Here is a 26,791-nt window from a genome sequence, read left to right on the forward strand (position 1 = left end):
TCATCCCTAGTAGAGCATTAGAAGGTATGGCCAAAGGTGGATAGATACCTTAGCACAAACCAATTAAGTGTGCATGCAAATTACTTGCCAACTGCATGAACAGAGAGAGAGAGGGTTTGTTATACAACTACATGAATGCCCGCAGTTCATTGAGAAGTCTGCCAGCTGCTAGGCAAGCTTGACACTTCCAAAAACTCTTGAATTCATACCTCACCTTCTATGTTATATTGGAACTGGAAACCTTGCACTTTGAAAAACGTTTTAAGGGAGAAGGGAATCCAGATCATGATTAACACCTTCATACCTCTCATTTCAGAGCAATTCTTCCATCTCTTGAAAGAAATAGAGAATCCAATTTCTGACTAAACAGCAGTTATTTTTCTGCTATGTAAATCCGCTTCACATTCTATAACCCAGGCTATAACCCACCTCATCCGCCAACCAGTGTTTGAATGGCATTCGACCCTTTATGCAATTGGAAAAAAGTTTCAGAGTAAAATTAGATGATGATGGAATTTCCATGTCTTAAACAGCCCCAAGTTGGTCAAAGCTTGTTCAAATGATTAAAAACTGTAACGAAATTTGGTATTCGTCCAACCCTCAGATGACGAGACGGTTGACTATAAATTTACAGCTGAAAGTTGACGAGTGCCTTCACCTATAACTATGTCTTTTACTCCTCATTAGTGTCAACCTCACATACGGAAAAGCAGCTACAACACCTAAACTATCCACCCACAAGATTCCTGTGTTCATGCAATGGATTGGCAACTAAATAGCCAACTCAATTACATGTATACCTGGAGACCATTTTCAGTTAATAATGCTGCAATGCTGGTGGAAGTGTATATTGTGGTTAGGGTGTGAAGAATTGCATTCATTGGGCTGGTACAAAACTATTTGTGTCTAGCCAGCTGCCGTCGGGTCACCAATGAGACCCAAGAAATCATCTTTAATTGTACCAATACAGAACTGCAGAAAGCAACATAAACAACATTAAACTGTGTCGATTGCCATTTCTTGGCCACATAAAAACACATAAAAGTACACATCACAGATGAAACATAGGCATGTATAGCTTAGAGCTTTGTAATCAAAACTAGTAATATGTACAATGCAATGAGCCATGAACACAAGCATGCAAACAGTCCAAGTAAATGCATTCAACATCTATACAATGTGAAAGTTGCATTCTTATGAAAGCTTGTTACAGATTTGGAGCCAACCACTTTAAACGGTCAGATAAGTGTGGAGCAACAAAAGCAAAGAGATGGAGCTGATAGAACTGTTGTAAACACACAGAACAGAAAAAGAACAGCAAGAACACATTAAGTCAAAGAGAACAGACTCAAGAAATGGAAGCTTTGAGAATAGACTTGAGAAACGAAAGTCATATACCAAGGCTCAAGAGTGTGTACAGAGGCATGGGTTGTCAGCAACCAACACAATGCTGCAGTCTCCCTCTCCCACAGGAAACAGAACGCACTCATAGATCAACAAAGGAGGAGCAGCAGCCAATAAATAGGCTGAAGAAAACAAATGAATGAGCAGGTTGGCCAGCATTAAATGTGACCTGAAATACAATCGGACAACATTAAATGCATCTGACTCAAATCGAAATGCCCTCTAACTATGAGCTCTACAAACTAGGATACATACAATGTTAACACCCTCTCTTAGATCATGTGATCAGTACAATAAAATTAGAATGATGAAATAGTCAAGATCCACCATAGTACATACAACAATGACAATCAGATAGGACCATGCATATCCAATCAGTGGATGATCAAACCACCACCAAGGTCTCAAAAAGACATTAGTGTTGATGTAGGTCATACCAATCCCTAACCATAAAAAGTAGAAATAACTGAATCTCGATGCATGTCACGAACCCACCCTGCATAATGCATGTCATGACCATGGATTTCCTGCCTTTTGCCAAACTACCGAAGTGTCCCCTCACATAAGAACAAACTAGGAGCAAAGATTGCTCTTTTGTCAAACACCCCATCATGAACCTGAAAGGCAAACCTTCTCCAAGATTTAAATCTGCCATATTGAGTCAATGTATGTGGAAAGCCACGCTTCACCACACCTACATATGAATGAGGCTAACCACCACCACCACCACCATCTCACACTCCCTCTCTAACATTGGAGATTCGTGAGGGATGATAGCACCACTAGGTCTACAAAGCTGTAGAGGCCTACACCATCTTTGCCACTTGGCCATAGTCGGTGTCGCAATCTGAGAAGAATGGCTCGTTAAAGGAGTCCTTATCCTTCTTCTCCTCCTTCCACAATGCCACTAGTGTCTTGCAATCCTTTTGGAGATGCCCCTTCTTACCACAATGGTAGCACTGAATCTTCTTCTCCTCCTTGTCACCCCTCTCTAAAGTAGCCAAAGAACTCGAGGGGTGGCTACCAAGACAAGAAAAAAACCTCCCTTATAAACATAAAGTCACCTCATGCTCACGTAGCATCAAGGTCATATGATCAAAACTAACATGCTTTGTCAATCTCTAGGCTCACAAGGCATTGGCAACACCATCAAATTCTAAAGATAGCTTGTAGAGTGCAATCCCTACAAGACAAGCATTGAGAAGGGTGGACTATATGTTGCAAATTTGATAGAAGAAATGATTCAATCATATCAAATGCCTCAAACCAAAATGTCTGCAATTGACTGTAGAGGGTCACAGCTCGCATGGTCAATGGAGCCTTGTACATAAGTTGAAGCTTCTTGCACACCTTTGGAGATGTCTTGCAAGAGGTAACCGCTAAATGAACTTCCTTTGAGACACATCGAAGGAGAGCTGAATATGCCTTAGCATCTACATTGTCCCAAAGGAGGATTGCTTCCTTACACTTACCTTCATCCCAATCTGATGGAACTTGGAAGAGAAGAGGGCTTTCAGAGAGCAAGGCAGATCCTGAAACAAAGTAGCAAAGTCCATTCTGCAATCTGATGGAACTTGGAAGAGAAGAGGGCTTTCAGAGAGCAAGGCAGATCCTGAAACAATGTAGCAAAGTCGATTCTGCATAATCAAGCTTTCATAATGACACTCCAAGTAAGATAGTCATGTCCTTTAAGCTTGTCATAAATATTGCAGCATGGAGGAGCCATTTAGATGAGATGCAAAGAAGATAAAGTAAAGGGAATGAGAGAAATAGGCACTTTGGATGAACAACCAAACACCAAGAGTTTGACATCTCAAGAAAAATAAAGGCAATTCACACAAAGAAAGAAACAAATGTGAAGAGAAGTGATTGAAGCACAACAACCGACACAATTGATCCTACCTCTGAGTGTGTTGAGATCGAGCTCAAAATGCAAACACGCTGAAAAAGCTAAAGCCTATGAAAAAAAATGTGAGATGACTGCAAAAGAGATCAAAATGTCAACACTGATGAAAACAATGGCTGAACAAACAAAATGCAAGCTTGAACAATCAAAACACAGGTATAGTAGTGTTAAAACAGGCTGCCCTGACACTGAAAACTACCACCCAGGTGAGGAAACTACCATCCAGGCCTGCCTCGATCAAGACAGCAGCAAAACACAGATTCTCGAGCATTCTACATGTGATCAAACCCGAAATAACAAGAACACAAGAACTCAAAGAGAATATACTTGGGAAATGGAATACATATACTAAGGCTCAAGAGTGTGTACAAATGCACAGGCTGCAACCAGTAGAGTGCTGCAGTCTCCCTATCTCCAGCAAGAAGCAGGTGTGCTTATATTTGATCAATGATCAACAATGGAATAGCAGCAGCCAATAAACAGGCTGAAGAAATATAAATAAATGGGTAGGGTTGGTCAGCATTAAATGTGGCCTGAAATGCAGCCAGCCAGCATTAAATGCATCTGACACAAATCAGAAATGCTCTCTACCTGTAAGCTCTACAACACAAGACATACAATGCTAGCATAATCAAGTGAAATTGCTATCGGAAGTTGCAACCAAAACAAAAGAATGTTGTGATAAACACATTAGGAAGGAATCGATTAGAATCTTACTAGTAAGCTACAAACAAATGTAGATAGAGAAGCAAATCTACAACAATTAAACAAATGAACGTGCTTATGAAGGCCTAGTGGACAAGAAGGAGATCATGCAGCCACTTTGTACATCATAGCGACATGCAATATGGAGGACCATAAGTAGTGGTAGGTCACTCGGCAGCCGACGTACACCCTTTGCCCAATGCCCTGGTTGCTTTGAGGTGGAACACCTTGGGGTAAAAGAAAAGAAAAATATATGGGCTTGGGCTAGTAAAGTCCCTTTTGTTTCAATTTTGGGCTTGAGAGAGGATGTTGAGCTGAAAAACGCATTATATGCTGATTAGCCACATTAAATAGCCCCAAAACAAGCTTGATTGATTAGATTACCAAACTTTCATCAAAAAGAAATATGTTCCCAAAGAGTGTTTGTGTCCCATAAGTCAAACCCTAATTTGGGAGGAACCAGCCATCTATAAATAGGCAGGCTGTCCACCACTTGGCCTTCATCTCAATTTGTAGATTCCTCGTGCCTAAACTATGCTGTCCACAACCCTCACGGAGGATATCTCAGTTTGAATTGTTGCATGTTGCTGTTTGCTGTTAACACCAGCTTCTAGATACCCCCAGACTATTGGTAATTGTTGTTCAGGCCTTCTCTGTTGCTGGCAACTACAAATGACATGTTTCCAGCCTGTTCAATCGCAATTCAGCCTGCATTTACCCCTGTTTTCTCTCAACCGTGTGCATTTTCTGCATTCAAGCCTATAGGGGCAGTTACGTCCTGATTCTTATGTATCGAGATCGAGCCCAACAACAACTTGAAGGTAAATCTAAATCTTCCCCCTTTAGATTTGATGCACTAGTCTAATGATTTTGCGAGGACAAAAGCTCCACAAGGGACTAGCCATCCTATCTTGGAAATGGGCATGGAGTACAAACTATCATGAGGACATGAAATTGTATTGCTTTGCTTAGCATTTGATTAAAAGTTAAATCAAATGTGCAAATGTGTCTTGCACATGTGAGGTGCAAGTTAATTATTACACAATGTGAGACCCAAGTCCCCAAGATATCACTTGGTGCCAAAGGCAAAAGTTGTAATAAGTTATGCTTCATAGATACTAGGTCAAAACTTGGCTTAAAACATTTAATTATCAATTAATGTCGGTGGTGACGCTAGGGAATTGGCATTAATTAAGTTATCAATGCTTGTCTAATCACTGATAACTGTTCATGGATGCTTGAAAGACATTTTGTTACTGGCTGATGGAATTACTTTTTTGAGCACTAGAATAATTATTGAATTAATTTTCAAAGTTATTATTCTGAAAACTAATTACTAAGCTAGATAATGCTGAAAAATGAGAGTAGAAGACTACCACTTGGGCAAGTGGAAAAAACGTTTTTGGGGACCGGTTTCGAAATCTATTCCAACCACTGTGAGAGAGGAGGCTCTTAGAGAGCAAGGAGATGTTGCTAATGTGATTTACAATTATCAAGGATCAATCCTACAGCAAGTGACAGCAGTTTGCAGCCCTCCAAGTATAGGTGACAACAGCCCAAGGGCCTTTTGGTGTAGGTGACAACATACAAGAGAGGGCAGCAGCCTTTCTATTGGTCCTAAGTTGTAGATAACAACTTCCATGGTTGTTTGAGTAAGGCAGCAGCAATTTTTCAACCTTTCTTGCGATGAAACTCTTAATTTATCTCTCTCCAGCACTCTGTCTCATCCTACAATCATCTCTCACATTATCTTAGCAAAATCCTGCCATTTGAGTCATCAAAGATGGAAACATTGGAAATATTATAATGGCAAGCATACTACTTTGTATGAGGCATTTATGTGTGCCCACTTGTGAATGTGTGAAAGGTATGGTATTGAAGAGTGGGATGCCTAATAGCAGTGAACTAGGGTGCATAGTGGCATTCACTTGTGGAATTGAAAAAGAAAAAGTGCTAAGAATAGGCACAAAAGATCCCAATCCTATTGTGCTTAATTCAAATGTGGAATTTAAATCTCAATTGTTAAATACAAAAGAAAGAGAATTTGCAAAAGAGGGAGGGACCAAAGGGAATTGTGATTGATTAATATCGATTGCTTGCCCATATGAAACAAAATGAATAAATTCAAGTATACTTGCAAACACACATTTGCTTCTAGGGTCTCATTTATTGAAATTAACATATTCAAAGTAGCCATGATTTGAATCTTGCATTCAAGACAAAGAAAATAGGAAGAGTTTTGTTTCAATGACTCTAAGGGGTTGTATGTCCTTAGTCCTAACACCGGGTCTAATTGTGATGAGGAAGATGGGTCATTAGGCGTCCTGAATGCAATATATTCTCCTTGAGTGGAGAAGTGGCCATACTCACCAGTAGACTCAAATTGACGCTTACAGTTTAAAGAAATAGGAGTATAGCGGGATGTTTGATATGCATGAATTCTCAGAATTTCTCATCCTTGATAGGCACGAGTTCTTTGAACTATGCATTTGTCATTGGCTTTACATTCAAAAAAAAAGGTGAAGAAGATAGTGTGTTGCCCTCGTTTTTTTAGGCTAATATCTCCTCAAGGCCTTCAGTGATGGAGAAGCCTAAAAAGGATTTGTAGCTTTCCAAGATTAAGCAATTTGAGATATTATGTTAAGACGGAGGGTGCGGGGATCGAGACATACAGGATTGTTAGCAGCAGAAAGACAAAGAGTGAGAGAGAGTAGAGTAGCGAGGAGAGTGAACATGATTTGTGGGTACAATGATGAGTGTATCACTTTAGATTTTTAGATAGATATATATATATATGAAAGTACAAGTGCTAAGCGTGTGTTCACACTCCAGCACATTAAAAGGCATGAGGGCCTTTATTCCCAACAACCTCCCACCTAAAGGCAATGTGCCTTAAGAAAAGAAAAGAATCAGCTAAGTCTAGGTATGCACAAAGCTGAAATACATATATCTATCCAACTTCCATCATCTGTCAACAATGAGCAAACCGCTCTGTTGGAAGACCCTTCGTGAGAAGATCTGCAGGAGTATCATCTGTATGCACTTTGACAAGCTCAATGCTTAAGGTGTAGCGGAAGAAGAGGGAGGGATGGGTGGGAGATTAAATGGGTTTGTAAATGCAATAGTGAAAAATGTTTTTGGTTTCTTTTGTCCATTAAAAGCATTGAATTGAAATGGAAAAAAGAGGATTCACTTACTTTAAAATGACCTTGAGATGAAGAAATTGAAAAAAAATAAAGAAAAAAACTTACAAGTGGTTGTATTAATCTTTTATACTATTCATATTTCTTGAGTTCATAAACAAAAGTTTGTCTTCTTTAGGATTAATGAAAAGTACTGAAATTGCATACCTAGCAATGAGAGAGATAAAAAAGTGAATGCTGTAAATGTAGATGGAAAAGAAATGAATGGTTTGTGAAACCAACCTTCCTCCTTGGACATGGTAGTAATGACCTGATTAATCAAAAATTACAACAAGCACAAAATTTACATAAATTGAAAATGCATACTTTACCACTTTTAATCTCGAACAATGGATAGTCTATTAGCCCTAAAATTAGTGCCCCTTGTGGTATTTCTTTAACTTTTATTCCAAATGGGTGGAGTACAATTGAGATCCTTTGATCTCCTCCGCTAATCCAAGTGTCTCTTGTTGTCAAAATTGACCAGCAAGCCTTTCAAACCAATTTGCCCCTTGTTTTGCTTGGGGACTGGCCTTCACCTTACTTCTTGAAAGATAAATTAAGCCCTAAATCTAGTATGGGATGGCTGGCCTCTTGAATCTCCATGAAATTCCTCAATTTGTTTTCAAGACTTCAAAGTTCAAGAAAATAGAATAAAAGAGTAGCTAAAGTTGAATATGACAATTATTTAAAAAATCATAGCCAGTAACACATAAAAGAAACGGAGAGAAGTTGAGGGTTGAAGATGGGTCATCTCCTCCACTCTAAAGGAATGTATTTCTGCTCAACCCAAGTCCCTCAAGAATGAAATTACAATCAACTTGAGATCGAGGAGAAGTATTTTTCACATTTGTTGCATGATATAGATGACGATGGAAAGCAACCTAGAGCAAAAAATGTAGGCCTTTAGAGGCTAGAGAGAGCTAGCAATAGTAGCAAGAGCTAATGTGGATCATAGTGTTAGTAGTCATGTTTGTCATGCCTTGTCATCTCCTACCTGTGAGCCTCAGTCTGAGTCAAACGAGGACATTAGGAGCTCTGACATGTCTGTCATATGTTATGATGGGGGAGGCTAGTCACTCTTGACTGGCTGTCTTAGGATGTGTATTTCTTTTTGGCCTCTTTTAGTGGGCAGCCACTAGCTGTCCGGCCACTTTTTTGGTCACTGATGTGGGGCGCCCATTTTAGGGCATTTTTAGGGTTTGCGCCCATTTTAGGGTTAGGGTTAGGGTTTGTCCTTTTGCCTATTTATAGGCAGCCCCCCTCCCCACTTGATCACTTGTCTTCTTGCAGATTCCGACACTCCTCCCCCGTGGTGGTGCTGCTATCATCATCAGCCTTATCCGGTGCCCTCACTGACGCTGTGGGCTGCGTGCAGGGACTGATCAGTCTCCTTCCGCCTTCCCGTTTGTATTCAGCATTCATTTCAATCAGTGCAGATTTCTCTTCCTTATTTTCTGCTTTCTCTCTCTCTCTCCCTCCGTGTTCGTATTCCCTCTTCCATAGCGCACTCTCACACATAGTTTCCAAGGCTTCAAAAAGAAGAGGTATGAAACGGGTTTCCAAGGTTTCATAGGAGTTTCCTAAAAATAAGAAATGGGTTTCATTCAAGATGAAAATGATTTATATTTTTTATACATATAAATGTACATTAGGTCCCATGGACCACAACAAAACACATATTGCACGTGATTCGGCATTATATACAAAATCTAAGTGAACAATCAGTAGAGCAACAATTTACATTCACGATTCATCATGCAGATTTCATAAATATAAAAGAAACATAATGCCATAGATTAAAAATTGCTTAAACATACAAACTGCAAAATCAATCCATGAATCCATGGACCATGTCACATGTCACATGAATCATAAAAGTTGCTCTTAAACATGTTCAAACTTTGAAACCATCTCTTTATAGGCCAGCTTTGACTAGGCAGAGAAGAACAATTTGAATCCCACATGCAAAACTTGGCCAATTGTAGTTTTCAAGAACCAAAATTTCAATTCAGTTGTTTCCTACGTTTCAAAGATGCTCGACGTCTCTAATGTTTCCTATAGGTAGAAAGCACATTTCCTAGCAACTATGATGTGGATGAGCTTCAGACGGAAATGCTGCAGCACAAGACCTCCAGGGAGCAGGGCAGCGAGGAAGCACCTCTAGCCAGATAGCAACAGCACTAGAAGATTGGGTGGCAAGCTGGCAGCAAGGGGTGGCACCTCCTCTTGTCATGTGCATCAACTTGAGGGAACCCATCCTTGATGCAACTTAAAATGGTTTTCTTTATCAGCCTTGTTTCTCCTCTATGTTCTTGTTCTTTCAACCTTGATTGGAGCCATTTGCATGCGGTATTTAGGAAACAGAGCAACAGCAGATCCACTTGAAACAGTCTAATGGATTGAACTGTATGCAACTTGAGGCTTTAGAAGGAAAACACTTATATTTTAACAGTCGAATAGATTGAACTGTAAGCAACTTGAGGCTTTAGAAGGAAAATACTTATATTTTAACAGCATGCCAAAACATCAAAATGTGCATTCCTTTCCACCCATGCTAATGTAAAATATCTGAAATAAATCACAAATTATTTGAGCACAACTGTAACTGGAGACACATGTTATAGGTATAAAGATAAAGATGTTTTACTTACAATTTCAGTCACGTCAACTCTGGTACCCACTATTTTTAAACGAACCTCGCTATCTTTCTGTATCCTCACCTGCCCAGAAAGTTGAAATGCATGTCAGTTGCACACAGTTAATTAATTTGTGAAGTATAAGAAGTGGAAAGGATTTCATAATGAAGCTTGTCTAGGCAATGCAAGACTTACCAAACCATCTGATGTAGCATAGCAAGGGACATCCCCTGATTGGAATTCCATATCATCAGGTATCAGCTGAAGACCTCAGCCACATAAACACACAGGTCAATACATTTAATCAACCATGTGAATGTGAATTTATATTCTTTTGACATCAAAGAAATGAGAAAACAAAAGCAAACAAGCTGAATCATCTGGATACTGCTATATGTGTAACCCTCACTCCATACTTTGGATTGATTGACTTCAAGACTTCACCCTTAGTTTTGTAATCAGATAGCAGGTACAAGCCAAGTAGTGTATGAATAATCAACCACACAAACATGCCTAAAGGGGTACTGCCTGATACACATGGATCTGCCCATAAAAGATTTGCTGACCACTGCTGCTGTTCTCATATCAGGTGTTGCTGCCATCTCATCATGACCACACCATCTTCTCAGCCTGCCAGAGCTGTCCCAGCCTGAAATGCAGCTTATTTCTACCTTCATCTGTGCCCTGCATTAACAGAAGCTCCCATACTGCCACACTGCTGTCCTGCCCCAAAATGCAGCATTCAGCTGTGTCAAACACAGCCTCTGTGCCACCAAACACAGCCTGTGCTATGTCAATTGCAGTTATGACATGTCTATGGCTGATTCAGCATTTATCGCTGTTGAAACGTAGCATACATGGTTTTGATAGTGGGGCATCCAAGCACATCACTTCTCAGAAGTGTTTGTTCACATCCATGAAATCAGCCCCTGCAGGGAAGAGAGTTTCTTGTGCGAACAGCTCTAGCTATGATGTTTGTGGCATTGGTACAATTGTGATCACTGCTACTACAGATGGATTAGATTTTCAGCCTATGGATGTATTATTTGTGCATAGGATTACTAAAAACCTTCTTTCTGTTTCAGCTTTTAATAAACAACGCTTTCAGGTCATCTTCAAAGATGACAAATGCATTGTCAGAGATAAAGAGCTTAATTATGCTCTTCGTTTGTCAAGTACCTTATAAAAATATCTCCTTTTGTTGGATACTTACGAGAAGAGATCTCTTCATGCTCTAACAATTAGTACACTAACTCTTGCTATACAAAATGGGAGCTATGGGATGCTCAATATGGGCACATGAGTTTTGCCAGTCTCATGACACTTCAAAGGTGCCAGATGGTTGAAATGACAGCAAGTCTTTAATCTGATTTGCCCCTTGATTTTGTCAGAAGTGGTGCAGCAATGGAAGCGTAAACATAAGCTGTTATAAACTGATGAAACACAAGACGAGAGAAAGGGAAAGAAAGAACACAATACAAATGAGAACTCGGATGTATGCTCGGGGAAATGGAATCCATATATTAGACACAAGACTGTCACATACAACAATGAATCACTGGCTGCATGGGCACTAGCACCGGCTCCTCTCTCCACAGGACCTCCAAGTCGTGAATTGACCAACTGAGGAGGAGAAGCCCATAATAAATAGGCATAAATAATGCCATAAAATATGTCAGGTCGGCAGGCATTTAATGCTGGTCGGCCAGCAATAAATGCCCAATATAACCATAAAATGACACAATAAAAAATGCCTAAATAGCCTAAATAATGTGCCCAAGCCTTTACAACTCAAACTCACACATGAGCTAACATATCTACTAACACCCTCTCTCAGAGCACGCATGATCTAACACAATACAATGGTACAATGAGAATGAATCATAAACCATACAACATAGAACCACCAAGTAGAACCATGGATACCCAAGCAATGGGTGATCAAGCCACCACTGATGTCAATGTCGATCATACTAGCTCCAGAAGATAGAGAAGATCATAGTAGCTCTCAATGTCTGTCAACAATGCCGTGGATGTAGTGCATGTGACCAGCCTGTCACCAATGCCACAACACATAAATGACCATGGATCCCCCTCCTTTGGCCAAACCGCCGAAGTGTCCTCTTATGTGAGCTCCAAACGAAAGCCACCCGCTCTCTGTCAAAGAACCAGCCCATCATGAACCTAGATGTCAATCCTAGCTCCAAGATTTGTACCTGCCAGACTTCGGTCGATGCATCAAGGACGTCCTTCTCTGGATCCTGTGCATCTGTATAGAAATATAGATGAGGCACGGCTGAATATAGATGAGGCACGACTGCCCCATCTTACCATCCTCTCACACTCTCTCTCTCTCACTGGAGAGTCGTGAGGATGACCTCATCACCACCACTAGAAAGCAATTGAGGGGGGCCACCAAGCCCTTCCCACGATCCGAAGAAGAGGATCCCTTCCGTGCCTTGGACTTCGCCTTGGCTGGAGGATCTGAGACAAAATCTGAGGCAGATGATGACTCATTGAAGGAGTCCACATCCCGCTTCGTCTTCTACTCCTTTTTCTTCCTGGAAGCCGCTAAATCTTTGCAATCCTTCTGTAAATGGCCCTTCTTGCCACAGTGGTAACACTGGCCCTTCGACTTCTTCGTCTTCAAACCCCTCTCTGAAGCTGCAAGAGCCTCACCTAAACCTCCATGATGTGATGGAAGCCGCCCCTTTAGTCGCAAAGTAGCCTCATGCTCAAGCAGCATCGAGGACATATAAAGAAAACTGACAGGAGTCGTAGATGTCTGCGCCCATAAAGCATTCGCCACTCCATCAAACTCCTGAGGAAGCTTGTAGAGTATCGTGGGCCTCTGAGAGGGCAGACTGTATAGTGCGAAGGTGGTCCCGGATTTGGGTAACTTGAAGTAGGAATGATTGAATCGTATCTTTGGTTTCAAACTTCAGTTGTTGGAGCTGGCCATAAAGAGTAACGGCCCTCATGGTGGAAGGAGCCTCATACATCAACTGCAACTTCGACCATACATCTGAAGCTATCCTGCAGGAGGCGACCGCCGATAGGACTTCTTTAGAAATACACCGAAGTAAGGCGGCCAAATAAGCACGAGCATCATCCGAATCCCATGTAAACATTGCTTCCTCATGGTTGTTTTCACCGAAATCAGCTGGAACAAAAGAAGGTTGTTGAGGGCGTGCAAGAGCTCCGCCAATCACGTACCATAACCGCTTCTGGATAAACCAGAACTTCATCACCGCACTCCACGTGTAATAATTAGGTCCATGGAGCTTGTCATTAGTGGATGTGCATAGAGGAGCCATCTGTAGAGGATTTAGAAGAGAAGTAAAGAATAGAAGGTATTTGGAGAGAGAACACAACCAATACACGAGCATGGACTGCAAAAAACAAGAGTTCACATACTACATAACCCAAAATCTGACCAAAAGAAGACAAAAACTGCTGCAAAGAATCAACAACTCGGTCAAAAACTACCAGAAACAGCAAAAACAGCCTGAAAGTACAGTCGCCCAGCCAAGGAGGAGTCAGGAACACCAAAATGCAGCCTGAGTACGGCCACAATCAAGCTGGAAAACTGTCACAACAGCCTGAAAACTGAAAATGCAAGTAACAGAGGGGCTATAGACAGCAGGCAATGGCAAATCTGCAAAAAACGCACGTAAAACGGGTCGCCTGTATGGAGCAATAGTCACTTGATCAGCAAGGGTGAAAACAGTCCTGAAATCAGTAAGAAAACAGAGCAAGAGCACAAATCTTGAAATCTAATACCATGTCAGAAGTGGTGCAGCAATGGAAGCGTAAACATAAGTTGTAAGCGTAAACATAAGTTGTAATAAATTGTTGAAACACAAGACAAGAGAGAAAGGGAAAGAAATAACACAATACAGATGAGAACTCCGATATATGCTCAAGAAATGGAATCCATATATTAAACACGAGACTGCCGCATATAACAGTGAGTCACTGGCTGCGTTGGCACTACCACCAACTCCTCTCTCACGGGACCTCTAGCTGGTGAACTGACCAACTGAGAAGAAGGAGCCCAGAATAAATAGGCATAAATAATGCCATAAAATATGTCTGGTCAGCAAGCATTTAATTCTGGTCAGCCAACAATAAATGCCCAATATGACCATAAAATGACACAATAAAAAATGCCTAAATAGCCTAAATAATGTGCCCAAGCCTTTGCAGCTCAGACTCACACATGAGGAGCTGAGCTAATATATCTGCTAACAAATTTGGGCAATCAATTGGCCTTCACCTGCTTTGATGGAGATGGAAAATGCCCCAAATTCAATGTTTTGCTGGTCCCTCCACTTGAATAGGCTAAAAACAGCTTCAGCCCTATTGAATCCAAGTCTTGGAGCTTCCAATTTTTGGCACACTTCCCGAGGCTGCTGCTAAAACCTAATTTCTGTTGCAGATTAAAGTTTACAGCAGAGAAATCTGAAATTTCACAGCCTCTAGTGATCTCAATGATGTAATCCTCGGAGAAAGGCTGTAGAAAGGTTGGGAGATAAGAGAGAATGCTGAGGAGAGAGAAAATTCAGACTTTCTTCGTGAAGAACGGAAGAAAATCTGTCATTTACAGCTGCTGCCCTGTCTCAACAGCTTATAGATGCAAAGAACTGAAGAAAATCAATCATTTACTGCTGCTGCCTTGTCTCAACAGCCTATAGATGCTGTCACCTCCTATTGATTCGTCATCTCCTGCCCTTGGCTGCCTCAGGTCCTCCAATGGCTGCAAATCAAACCAGGAACATCTCCTCCCACTCTCTTGTAGGCTGAATACACTAAAAATGCCTCTCTCTAGCCTCTAAAGACGCTTTTCAGTCTTGCTTGGGTATTTTTGACAAGTGGCAGCCTTCCCAAATGGTTTTTCTAGCATTATCCATAATTATATATTAATTTTCAATCTTTAAATACTAAAATTTAATCTAATATTTATTTTAGTGCCCTGAAAAATAATCTGACTCGCCAATAATAAAATTGGCTAGGCAACTTCCATTCCCGAGTGTCTCTGCATCATCTTTGACCATCAAATTAGCGTTAGGTACCATTAAACGCCACTTCTCTAGTGTCACCAAACGCCACTTCTCTAGTGTCACCAACTGACACTTATGGCCAAATAAACGACCTAGTTCCTCTTTACATTGCACACTCTCACATGGTATCAAAGCCATACGTGGAAGCCAAAGATTTCAAATACGAGCATGCTATCCGCAATGAAACTTGCCAAGTGCTATCCCTTTGTGCTACAAACCTTGTGTTTGGAGTCAAACAAGGCAAGGCGGTTTCCAGCCCTTTATCGCTACGTTCGCTAAGGCAGATTTTCATTTTTGGCCTAAAGCAACATCTGGTAAGCTGGGCAGCTTCTACCAAGCTGGAAGCCCTGTTTTCTGTCCATTCAAACTTGCATTTGTGAAGGCAAATCCCTTATCTGCTATGTTTTTTAGTTTACTGGAATAGGCCCCTATATCACTTGCGTTTTTATACAAGTAACACCCCGCACACTTGCTGCAGAAACATGCCCTACATTGCTTACATTCTCGGCAAGCAGCCTCCTTTCTCCTAGGCAGCAGCCTTTAAGGCTAGGTGGCGACTCTTCTTAGATGAGCGACATTATTTTCTACTGGGCGGACTATTTTTCAAGCAGACAAACTTCCTTTTGCTGTGTTTTCTATTGAACAATCACTTTCTTTGCCAGGCGGACCCTTTTCCTAGTTGGCCAACAATTTTTTCTTACCTCTTTTAACTGCATTTATTGCAGCCACATCTACGTTTTACATATTTGCCTCTTCTCTTCTCGACATCAAGTCGTCTCTCTCACCTCGAATACTCCCCATCTACACTGCTTTCTGATCAACATAGCCAGGGACCCCATATAGGTTGAGGACATCCCAGTGGCAATATCTTCTTTGTTTTCTTGCAAGTACTTATTGAAGGACGTCTATGGCCGACGTGTATGCTATGGGGGATCATGTGGTTTGGGAATGTTTAGACCAACCGCCATCCAATCACTCTTTGCCGTTATATTCTTACGAGGTTTCCACTCCCCAATTGGCATTGATAGCATGTCTAGAGCAGGTACTAGTCCTACCCTCTCTATCCGCATCCGACAAGCTAGATGGGATGAACTACCCTCTATGGTCATGCCGTGTGGAGTGTCTCCTTGATGATTGTGACCTTTGGGATTTTTTTATTGTCCCTATACCCCAACCTACCATGGATCCTCAAAATGGTGTAATCATGGATTCGGTTGCTTTATGGGATCAGTTTAATGCCAAAGCCCGATCTTTTCTCTTATCGAGTTATACAGATTCTGTACTCGTGCATGTTAGACGTATCCGCACCACTGCAAAGATTTGGATGAGATTGGCGTCTCTCTTCTAAATCCAGAGATTCCGGCATCGATTATCTCTTGAGTTGAAGCTATGACAGCTTTCTACCGCAAATTCCCCTACGATGAGGGATCACATCCATAGGATGGAGGAGCTTCGAGATGAGCTTACATCCCTTCATATGGACATTTCTTTGAAGAACCTAGTTGTAACACTTTTCTCACATGTTCTGTCACCAACATATAATGTGTTCCACACCAATCTTCTTACTTCTCATAGCCGGGAGACTCACTTGGGAGAAATTAGTCCCATTGGTGCTTGAGCAAGATGCATGTCACCATGAGCCATGATCGTGCTTATGCGACTTTATTTACAGGTACAAAACAAGCCAAGTAGAAGAAAGTGAAGCGAAAGAAGTTCGAGTCATCTTCCGACTCTACTCTACAAATTTTGTAGGGAAGCCTTGAGGATATCCCACGTGTCCTTATTGTGGGAAGATCTCACACCCCGAGGAGAAGTGCTAGAGGAAATACACTCACCTTCATCCAAGAGTGAAGGGTAGATCTACATCAAAGCCTTCGTCTACCTCAACTTTGTCACACAACATTACCACCAAGTCCATGTTTCTATACATTTATCTGGTGGAGGAGCCTTCTTCGACTGTCTCATCTATTGAGCAGCCTTGGATCATTGCCAGTGGTGCATCAAGTTCTATGACTCCCCGAGGTGATATGTTGCAGGATCTCCGTCCATCAAAGTGAATCATCACTACTAGTGACATTTCTTCGATACCTATTAGTGGTGTTGGCACCTTGCCTCTATTGTCTGACCATCCATCGAGCTCCATTTCTGAGGCCCTACGTGTTCCGGACCATAGTTTTTATCAAACACGTATGATTCAGTTTGCAGACGTTTGAAAAACATACGATATTAGGAGTATGAAATGTTATTTCAGACGTTACCAACTTTTTTTGCTTTTGGGGGGGGGGGGGGGGGGGGGGGGGGAAGCTGCGCAAGAAACGGGCAGGTAAACACAAAAAACGTGATGATTTCAGCCAAAAGGCTGTCGCCTAGAAAGAAGCACAAAAAAACATTGCAATTTCAGCCAGAAAGGTGTCACCTCACTCTCACCTACCTTCTCTCTACCCAAATTGTGGAGAAACGGCTTCTTGGACTGCGCACGTGGTCTGCTCAGCCTTCAGCCTTTACAAAACTGCTTCAAAGTTAAACATTGAATAGTATGCTTTTTCTTCCTGTTTTGTCCCTCTCTCTCACTTTCACATGTGTTGTAGCCTGTAACTGCTTTTGTCTCTCTGAAATTTCAGATTGAATCTCTCTCTTTTTTTTTTTTTCGTAAAGATTGAATCTCTCTCTCTCAAGTCTGAGACTTGAGACTTGAGTGGCTGATTACTGCAGCCTGCAAATTTCCTGAGTAAAAGTCTGAAATTTCAGTCATTCACAACCAGTAAACTCTCAAATTATTCAGAAATACTCTTTTTCCCTTTAGTATTGGTCTTTCAATCTCTGAAATGTCTTGTTCAAAGTCTGAAATATCTGAAATTTTCAGAAATTTCAGACATTAATAGGCTGGGACAAACGTTGAATGCTTTTACCTTTTAATATTGGGTTGAGAATCTTTGAAATTTCTTGACCTGAAATGTTAGACATTAACAAGCTGAGATAGCCATTGAACTCATTTGCCCTTTGGTATTGAGTTAAAAATATCTAAAATTTCAGACTTTACAACTGAAATTGACATTTCAGCAAGATTTATTAGTTATTATGTCGTCATCTAATGAAGCTTCATCCCCATTCTTATGCATCCGGCTAACACAAGTGTGAAGAAAGAAAAAAGCGGAGTGGGAATTTGTAACAACTGTCAAGCAACGTGGAAGGGGGCAATTTACTTGCAAATGCAAGTGGTGTAAGCATACTTGGGATGGAGGCACGTCTCACATAAGAGCCCACTTTCTTGGGCTTAAAGGTTTTGGTGTAGATAAATGCTCACAACCACCTTCACATGTGAAGGAGACATGTTGACAATTGCACTTAGAAATAGGATTTGTTGATCCTTTTGCAGCTATTGATGAGTCTATGGCTGATTTGGGAGAGGGTTCACATAGGGAGGGAAGCATTGCATGTGCAAATGCCCCTAATGTTTCAGCTACAGGTGCAAGTGATTCCACGTCTTATAGTGTTCAGCCATCAAGCTCCAAAAAGCAAAAAGTGGACAAATCACAGGGAGCTTTGGAGAAGTCTTGGAATATGCAAGCAAGACACAATGCTGATGTTACCCTTCGCAAGTTTTTTTATGTCAAAGACATTCCTCATTGGAAAGTGAGGAGTCCATATTTTTTAGACAATGTGAAAGCAATAGGGGAAGTTGGGCCAAGCTATAAGCCCCCCTCTCACCACATGCTTCGCACAAAGCAACTGAATGATGAAGTCAAATGTATTAATAGAGAGTTGCTTGACATTCAAAATAAGTGGAAGAAATATGGATGCAGTGTTTTATGTGATGGATGGTCCGACACTCATTGTAGACCCATTATGAATGTCATGGTATATTCCATACATGGTTCTGTGTTCATGAAGGCAGTAGATATAAGTCAACAAATTACATCTATGAGATTTTAAAAGATGTAATCTTGGATATTGGGCCGGAAAATGTAATGCAAGTGTGTATGGATAATGCAACAAATTGTGTGCGAGCTGAACAATGGATAGAGGCACAATGGCCTAACATTTTCTATACTAGGTGTGCTTGTCATTGCTTGGATCTCCTTTTCAAGGATATTGATCGATTATCTTGGGTTGCTCCAGTATTGGTTGATGCCACAAAAATTGTCACTTTCATAACATAGAAACATACAGTCTTGGCTTTATATCACAAATTCAACACAAAGGAGCTAGTAAAGCCAACTCAAACAAAGGTTTGCTTACATGTTTATCATGTTGGCAAACTTACTAGATGAAAGATGCTATAATGGCCTGCAACGTATGGTTGTGAGTGAAGATTGGACTAGGAAGAGAGTTTGCCGCACTAATAAAGCAATGCAAGTGGCTAGTATCATTTTAGGGTTCACTTTTTGGCAGGATGCAAGGATTATTTTGAAGATATGTGCACCTATGTTAAAGGTTCTTCGCCTTGCAGATAGGGAAGGTGCAACAATGGGGCTTGTGTATGAGTTGACAGATTGTATGATTGAGAAGATACAAGGCATTGAGGGTGTGGATGCTCATAAATCAACAGGTTAAGGATCTTTGTGTTCATAGATGGGATATGTTGCACTCACCTTTACATGCAATTGCTTATGTTTTGCATCCAATATGGAGATCAAAGAATCCAAGTGGTGATAGTGAAGTGCATGAAGGTTAGATGAATGTGATTGAGAGGTACACTCTTCATGATATAGCAAAGTAGGGTGCTTTATGTGATGAATTGGATATGTACAAGTCAGAGGCAAGTGGAGATGTATGCCCTCTTACAAAGGATGTGGCAAGGATATGCACCAAGGGGTGAAGTGGTGGAAAATATTTGGGGCTTGCACATCTCATTTGCAGCAATTGGCAATTAAGGTGCTTTCTCAAGATACTTGTGCATCTCCTTGCAAAAGGAATTGGAGTACCTTCTCTTTGATACATACGAAGAGAAGAAACAAGTTACTTCCAAAGCATATGTAGAAACTTGTTTATATCCACACAAACCTTTGCCTTGTCTCTTGGATCAAAGAAAGAGGATGGGAAAAAAAATGAGGTTACTTTGAAAATGCTTAATAAGAAAAATGATGATTATAGGATTCTTGCAATTCAAGAATTGCAAAAAGAAGAGTTGGATAATGTCAATGTTAAAACAAGCAATGCTTCTCTTGTTGATCATGGAAAGGACGATCATGATAATGATGATGAGGAAGATGAGGAGGAAGAGAATGATAAGGATGAGGACATTGATGAGGAGAATGAGGACATTGATGAGGAGGATGAGGAGGGTGCATCTTGCCCAATATCGTCATGTGTATTCTTTTTTCCATATGGTTTGCTTCAACCTTCTACTATAGTTTAGAATCTAGACTATTATTATGCCATGATGTGCTTCAATTGTGTCTTGGCTCAAATGACTTGAAATCAAATTTGAAATCTTTTTGGCTGATCAATGTTGTGAACTTGTAAGTTGTGTCTTCAATCTTGATTATTCATCGGCTTATTGGGAGACTGATGTCTATTTTGCAAAATCTAAAGTTGTTGAAACAATGAAATTTTAGTTTTTATTCAGCATGTTAGCTTAATACTAGGTTATATACATTTTTACTGTTTTTAAATATGAGAATTAGGGCAACGTATGATTCAGCCCGAAGTCCTAAATCATACTCCAATCATATTTTCATATCCATCTGCATATGACGTATGATTGCCGTATGAAAAAACTATGTTCCGGACTTGGGCTTCCCTCTCCTCTCAATTTATGACCTTCCTAGACTTGGGACCCCCGTTGTCCTCATCGAGATGGCCGTCTTTGTTGAGGATTCTTCTACTAGAGCCACTCTTGTGACAAGTTGGCAAGAGAGCGAACTATCTATGCTCCATTCCCCTTCCATTGTGCAGGGCCCTCTGGGGCAACTTTCTATTGCTGCACCCATTCCCGATTGTGCACCATTTATCCCACAAGTTCCATCCCATCCCCCACCCTCTCCTCTAGTGGTTGCCTCATACCTCCCATCCCATTTACTTTGGCCTTTTCCTTTATGCAACAACCTTTTTTCTTTGTCATGGAGCCACCATCCCCTGTTGCTTGGCCCTCAGTCCCTATTGTGTTTATGGGGCATATGGCACCTTTGATAGTTCCTTGCTATCATCTGGCTTGGCTCACCCATTCCCAACTAGAGTTTTCAAGGGTAATCTATTCAAGGCCTCTCCCTATCCTTTGCCCTTTGACAGCACTCCATGTGAGATAGTCAGGGCCATGAAGTTTATGATCAATAGAACAGCAAGGAGGTGCATTTGGAGAGAATAGGATGACAAGATAAAGAAATGAAGAGAAATAGAGAGAAAGTATAACCAAAGACACAACACGGACTGCACTGTCAGGAGTTCACATGTAGTTTAAAGAGCTAATCAAAAAACAACTGCAAAATCCAGGAAAACTGGGTTGATTACAGCCAGCAAACATTGTTAGAGGCCAAAAAGGATTGTCACCCAACCTCCAAATGCATTAAATGCAAAAAACGAAAATGCATACATGAGTTGTGTGAGCGTTAAATGCAGCTGTACAGCATTAAAATAGTGCATAAAATCAAAACACAGACTGCAGCACAAAAACGCAGATGGTTGAAGGTTGATAACAGCCAAAAAATACCCAAATATTGGTCACCCAAGTTGCAATAGACTGAGGAAGTTGGATCAGCCGTAAAACAGTGTGAAAGTAGACCTACAAGAGCAAAAACCAGCACTCTAGGACTGAACACAGACATTTGATACCATGTCAAAAGTGGATGCAGCACTACAAGCGTAGAAGACTGCTATAATAAGCTGCAGAACACGAGGAGAGAGAGAAAAGAGAAAACGCAAGAACACTGAAAAGAGACAACTAACAAATATGCTTGAGAAATGGAATCCTTATACCAAACATGAGACAATCGCATACAACAGAGTCACTAGCCGTATGAGTATCAGCACTAGCTCCCTCTCTCCAACACAGACCTCCTATAGAAGATTGCAAGTGAATGATAATTGAGGAGGAGGAAGCCCACAAATATATAGGAATAAAATAATGCCTAAAATGCATCAGGTTGGCCAACATCATGATGGCCTAGAAATACCGTCAACCAACCAAGAAATGCCAAAAACCACAAAAATGAGCACCAAAAAAATGCCTAAAATAATCCCCTATGCCCAAACAACAAATAAACATGCGCATACTCATGAACTGACTAATCTACTAGAAATGAAAAGCCACAATCTGGACCCACCACACTTGCATATGGACAAGGCTTGGAGGCCCCACCACCACCACCCTCTCAACTTAGTCGATGCTATGGAAAGCCACAATCTAGACCCACCACACCAGTATATGGATGGGGCTCACAAACCACACCCTCGCACTCTCTTTGGCATTAGAGTTGCAAGGCATGACAACACCAATAAGGCTAGAAAGCTAAAGAGGAGGTGATCACGGCATTTGCCTTTGCTACATGGCCAAAGTGTCAGAAGTGGCGCAACAATGGAAGCATAAACATGTGCTGAAATAAACTATTGAACACAAGACAAAAGAAAAGAATGAGAGAACACAATATGGATGAGAACTCAAATGTATGCTCGGAAAATGGAATCCATATACCAAGACATAAGATAGTACATATACAATGTGAGTCACCAACTATGGAGGCACTAGCACCTGCTCCCTCTCCCCAGAAATTGTCAAGTGATGAATGAATGGTGGAGGAGGGAGCCAGACTATTACATTAATGAATGTAACTTATGGGAAAACAGCAGGAGAGATGACTGTCCAGGAGCCTTGGGCACCCGTACGGGGTTCGGGGGGCTTAGGAATGAAAGTAGAAACAAGGCAATTCGAAAGAGAGTTATTAATTAGTATAACTCCTAAGAAATCGACAGCTGGCAACATGCTAGACAGGCACGGTTCCTGAATCCTCCTAAGCGTGGCTGGGTGGTAAACGAAGGAATATCTCTCGTAAGGTGTGCTTCCTCATAGGATTGACAGAGGACAGAGGGGCGTCTGCAGAAGACAGTCCCGTATTACTATCAGACACCTTATACTGGTATCAGAGCCCTTCACGGCTGTAGTCGGGCTACGCCAATTGCCACTCCAATTACGTCCCGCGCTGGCGATTGTAGTCGGGCCACACCAATCGCCACTTCGATTACGTTATGCTTCAAGTCGGGCCACGTCCTGCCTCTAGCCGTTTCGGCCACGTCCTGCTTCAACACGGGACACGCTAATCATTACTCCGACCACGGCACGCCCAGATTTTTCATAATTTTCAGGGCCGCGTTCAATGACACGCTAATCCAGCGTTCCTGCCGACAGGCCTTATTCCCACACAACCAGTGCAGATCTGAGGAAAGCCGCACCGCTCCTCACATCGTCTCTACCACTGAGTTATAAAGGCTGTCGACATCTATCCTACCCTTGTAATCAGGGAAGTACCCCACCTTTGTCTGCAAATTTCTTACATTTTCTTTCCAATTCCAATGTATAGATGGAGGAAAAGAGAGAGAGGGGGCAATGGAAGACTCTAGTTCTAGGGACCACCCTATGGTGGATCCCCACGAAACTGAAATGCAAGAAGAACACTGGGAAGAATTTTTTGCTACACGAGAACAATTTGATGATTTAACTGCTCATAAGCAAGCACAGGGGGTTCAAATGGAGTTGCTAACTCAAACACTCCAAGGGAAACCCACCAAAAGCTGAGGGATAACCCAATGTTAAAAGATATGAAACCCCCTCAGTTTCATGGGGAGAAAAAAGATAGAAATAAAGATACTATCTTTAACTTCCTCCAAAAATGGGAGGATTTGCACAAATTAAAGAATACTCCACCACATCTCCAAGCGTTGGAGGCCAGTTTAACCTTGGGGCCAAAAGCATATAAATAGTGGACAACTTTAAAGGAGGCAAATAAAATACTTGAAACTTGGGCTCAATTTGAATCGGTCTTTTTCAAAGAATTCCTTCTTGAAAATGAAATGGAAAGAAATTGGGAAGATTGGGATTTTGTCAGACAAAAGGAAAGACCTTTGCTGATATATCTCGAGGAGTATCGTGAGATAATCCTCAAATTGGAAGGAATAGATGAATTTCAAAAGACGAGGATTCATAAGGGGACTAGATAAGGCCTGTAAAAAGGAAGTGAAAATGAGTTCACCCAAGACGCTTGAAGAGGCAATTAAATTTGCATTAATCTATGAAGATAATACGCGTCTAGGTGCACTCACTAGTCTCACTGATACGGAGCCCAAGACTAAGGAATTTGAAGCCTCAAAATTTGTAGGCAAATCCAAAAGAAAAATGCCATTCCTTAAGGGTAAGAAACGACCCTTTGAAAAGAAACAATATGTACGGCCAAAGCTAAGTCAAGATGACTTTGATAAGGCCAAAAAAGAAAGGCTGTGTTTCAATTGCCTATCCCCTAACTATGCTGCTTGGAATTGCCCTCAAAGAAAGAAGGGGGAAGATAAAGGAAAGAATAAGGACAAGGGCAAGGGAAAAGAGAAACAAATCCATGTAGTGCAGACCCTGGAATTAAAGAGGCATGAAAAGTATAAATCTTTAGAGGTCTTGCACAAGGATGTATAACACAGGTGTTGTATGTCAAATTCTATATGGCAACCTACCTTCGGGCCACATGATTTAGTTAGAGTGCATGGATTGATAGCTGGAAAGAGGATTAGAGTCATGATTGATGACTCTGCCACCCACAACTTCGTAAATTATGCACTGGTCAAAAAGTTGAAACTTTCCCAACAAAAGAGTGAGCATCAATACATTGTTCGCATGGTGCAAGGCTAGGATAACAAAATATGGGATACAATGGTATCCAATTTGAAAATCGAGATCCAAGCATATAAAGATAAGCTTGATTTCCAAATTATGAATATAGAAAGAGCCGATATCGCTTTAGGGAGGGAGTGGCTATGGGGATTGGAACCATCCTTAAAACGTAGTTATCATCATAATATACTAGAATTTGAAAGGGATGGTAAGACTTTTGTGATTCAAGGTGAACATGAAGTATCTGATAACCCTTTGATATGTTTCTTTGAAGTTCAGAAGCTGATAAAGAAGGAAGCTTGTGAGGTATATATGTTATGGTCCCTTCCTATACATGACATTTTTACTTCTTGTAATATAAAGCAACAATTTTCTTATGTTTGTGAATTGAATGTAAATAATGAATTAAGTGGTTTGTTAGATGAATTTAAAGATGTGTTTCCATCTGACTTACCTAGTGGCCTTCCACCAAATAGGGGTGATGTAAATCACCCAATTGATATAGATAGGGATATACACCCTATTTCTAAACCACCTTACAGGCTAAGTGAAACACAGCACCAAGAAGTTGAAAGACAAATCAAAGATTACCTTGATAAGGGGTTTATACAACCCAACAATTCACCTTGGGCTTCGTCAATTTTATTGGTGAAGAAAAAAGATGGTTCTATGCGACTTTGTGTTGATTATAGAGCACTTAATAAGATAACGGTGAAGAATAAATTTCCTATGCCCAGAATGACAGATCTTTTCGATCAATTACAAGGGGCAAAATTCTTCACAAAGACTTAAGATCAGGCTATCACCAAGTAATAATTAAGGCCCACGATGTTCCTAAGACGGCATTTCGTACTAGATACAGGCATTATGATTTTTTGGTGATGCCTTTTCGTTCCACTAATGCACCAACTACTTTTATGAAGCTGATGAATAGTGTGTTACGGCCCTATCTAGGACGTTTTGTAGTAGTCTTCTTGGATGATATCTTGATCTTTAGTAAATCAAGAGAAAAACATTTGGAACACTTACGGTTAGTATTCCAATTGTTAAGAACCCATTCCCTTTATGCAAAGAAAACTAAATGTGAATTCTTCGCACAAGAGGTCAAATATTTGGGACATATTATCTTGAAAGAGGGAATCAAGATGGATCCAAAAAAAATAAGGGCAATTATTGAATGGCCATCTCCAAGGGACCTAGAAGAGTTGCAGATCTTCCTAGGTTTATCTGGATTTTATCGTCGATTCATTCAAGATTATGCCAAGATAGTTGTTCCAATGACGGACCAACTTAAAGGAAAAGGGAAGAACTTTAATTGGGGAATAGACCAAAATGAAAGTTTTCAAAAACTTAAGGTAGCTAGTGCTACAACTCCAGTATTATTAATTGTGGATCCCAATAAACCATTCGTGGTTGAAGTTGATGCCAGTGATAGGGCATTAGGCGCGGTCTTATTACAAGAGGGTCGACCGGTTGCTTTTGAAAGCAAAAAATTAGACCGTGCAAAACGGAATTATTCCGTTTATGAGACGAAGCTATATGCAATAGCACATGCAATGAAGAAATGGAGGCACTATCTATACAATGCCAAACTTTTGATCTTGTCAGATCATGAAAGTATTAAGTGGCCTAATGATCAACCGGATCTACAAGGGTGTAAAGCCAGATGGGCCATCCTCCAAGAGTTCCACTATGAGATAAGGTATAGAAAAGGAAAGTACAATATAGTGGCTGATGCACTTAGCAGAATGCCCATCATAAATGAATTGAGTTTTACTCAATTCTCTTCCGATTTGCTTGAATCCTTAAAAGGGAAATGCCAGGTTGATCCGACATATTCCAACATATGGGAAGCACTTGAAAATGGGGATCCAAATGGAAGGGCCTCCACTGAGGAAGTAACATCTGAGGATGTTCAACAAGGAAATGGAGCATCGGGGGTTGCTCAAATGGGATTCAAGTGGAAGAGTTTTACCATTGATAATGGTTATTTACTCTACAAGGGAAGGTATGTGTCCCAAAAGATGAAGAAATAAGGCGCCAGATACTCTTTGAGTGTCATGATATCCCTAGTGTGGAACATC

At 40.9% G+C, this 26,791-nt stretch overlaps 1 protein-coding gene and 1 pseudogene across 3 annotated transcripts in view; one reads left to right on the forward strand and one right to left on the reverse strand.

Annotated features, from left to right (window-relative positions):
* Positions 1–523: 523 nt before the first annotated feature.
* NRPB7 (DNA-directed RNA polymerase II) overlaps positions 524–26,791 on the reverse strand; it is a 32,329-nt gene continuing 6,061 nt past the window's right edge. Inside the window, exons 4-7 of one of the 3 annotated variants that reach the window (XR_015688873.1) lie at positions 10,032–10,097; positions 9,852–9,920; positions 1,399–1,573; positions 524–972 (exon numbers count right to left, since the gene is read on the reverse strand). Coding sequence is in view for 2 of the 3 variants with exons in the window: in XM_087668096.1 (XP_087524222.1) it covers positions 907–972; positions 9,852–9,920; positions 10,032–10,097 (201 nt within the window). In the remaining variant the exon portion in view is untranslated. Of the gene's footprint in view, positions 973–1,398; positions 1,574–9,711; positions 9,769–9,851; positions 9,921–10,031; positions 10,098–26,791 lie in introns of those variants that run through there. The other 2 variants (XM_087668096.1, XM_087668097.1) reach the window with 2 other exon arrangements.
* Positions 18,038–20,258, forward strand: LOC148012957 (uncharacterized; annotated as a pseudogene).

The sequence above is a fragment of the Lygodium microphyllum genome, chromosome 26 (genome assembly GCF_053477565.2).
Source record: "Lygodium microphyllum isolate KBCC chromosome 26, Lygodium_microphyllum_v1.1.10, whole genome shotgun sequence".
Classification (NCBI taxonomy): domain Eukaryota; kingdom Viridiplantae; phylum Streptophyta; class Polypodiopsida; order Schizaeales; family Lygodiaceae; genus Lygodium; species Lygodium microphyllum.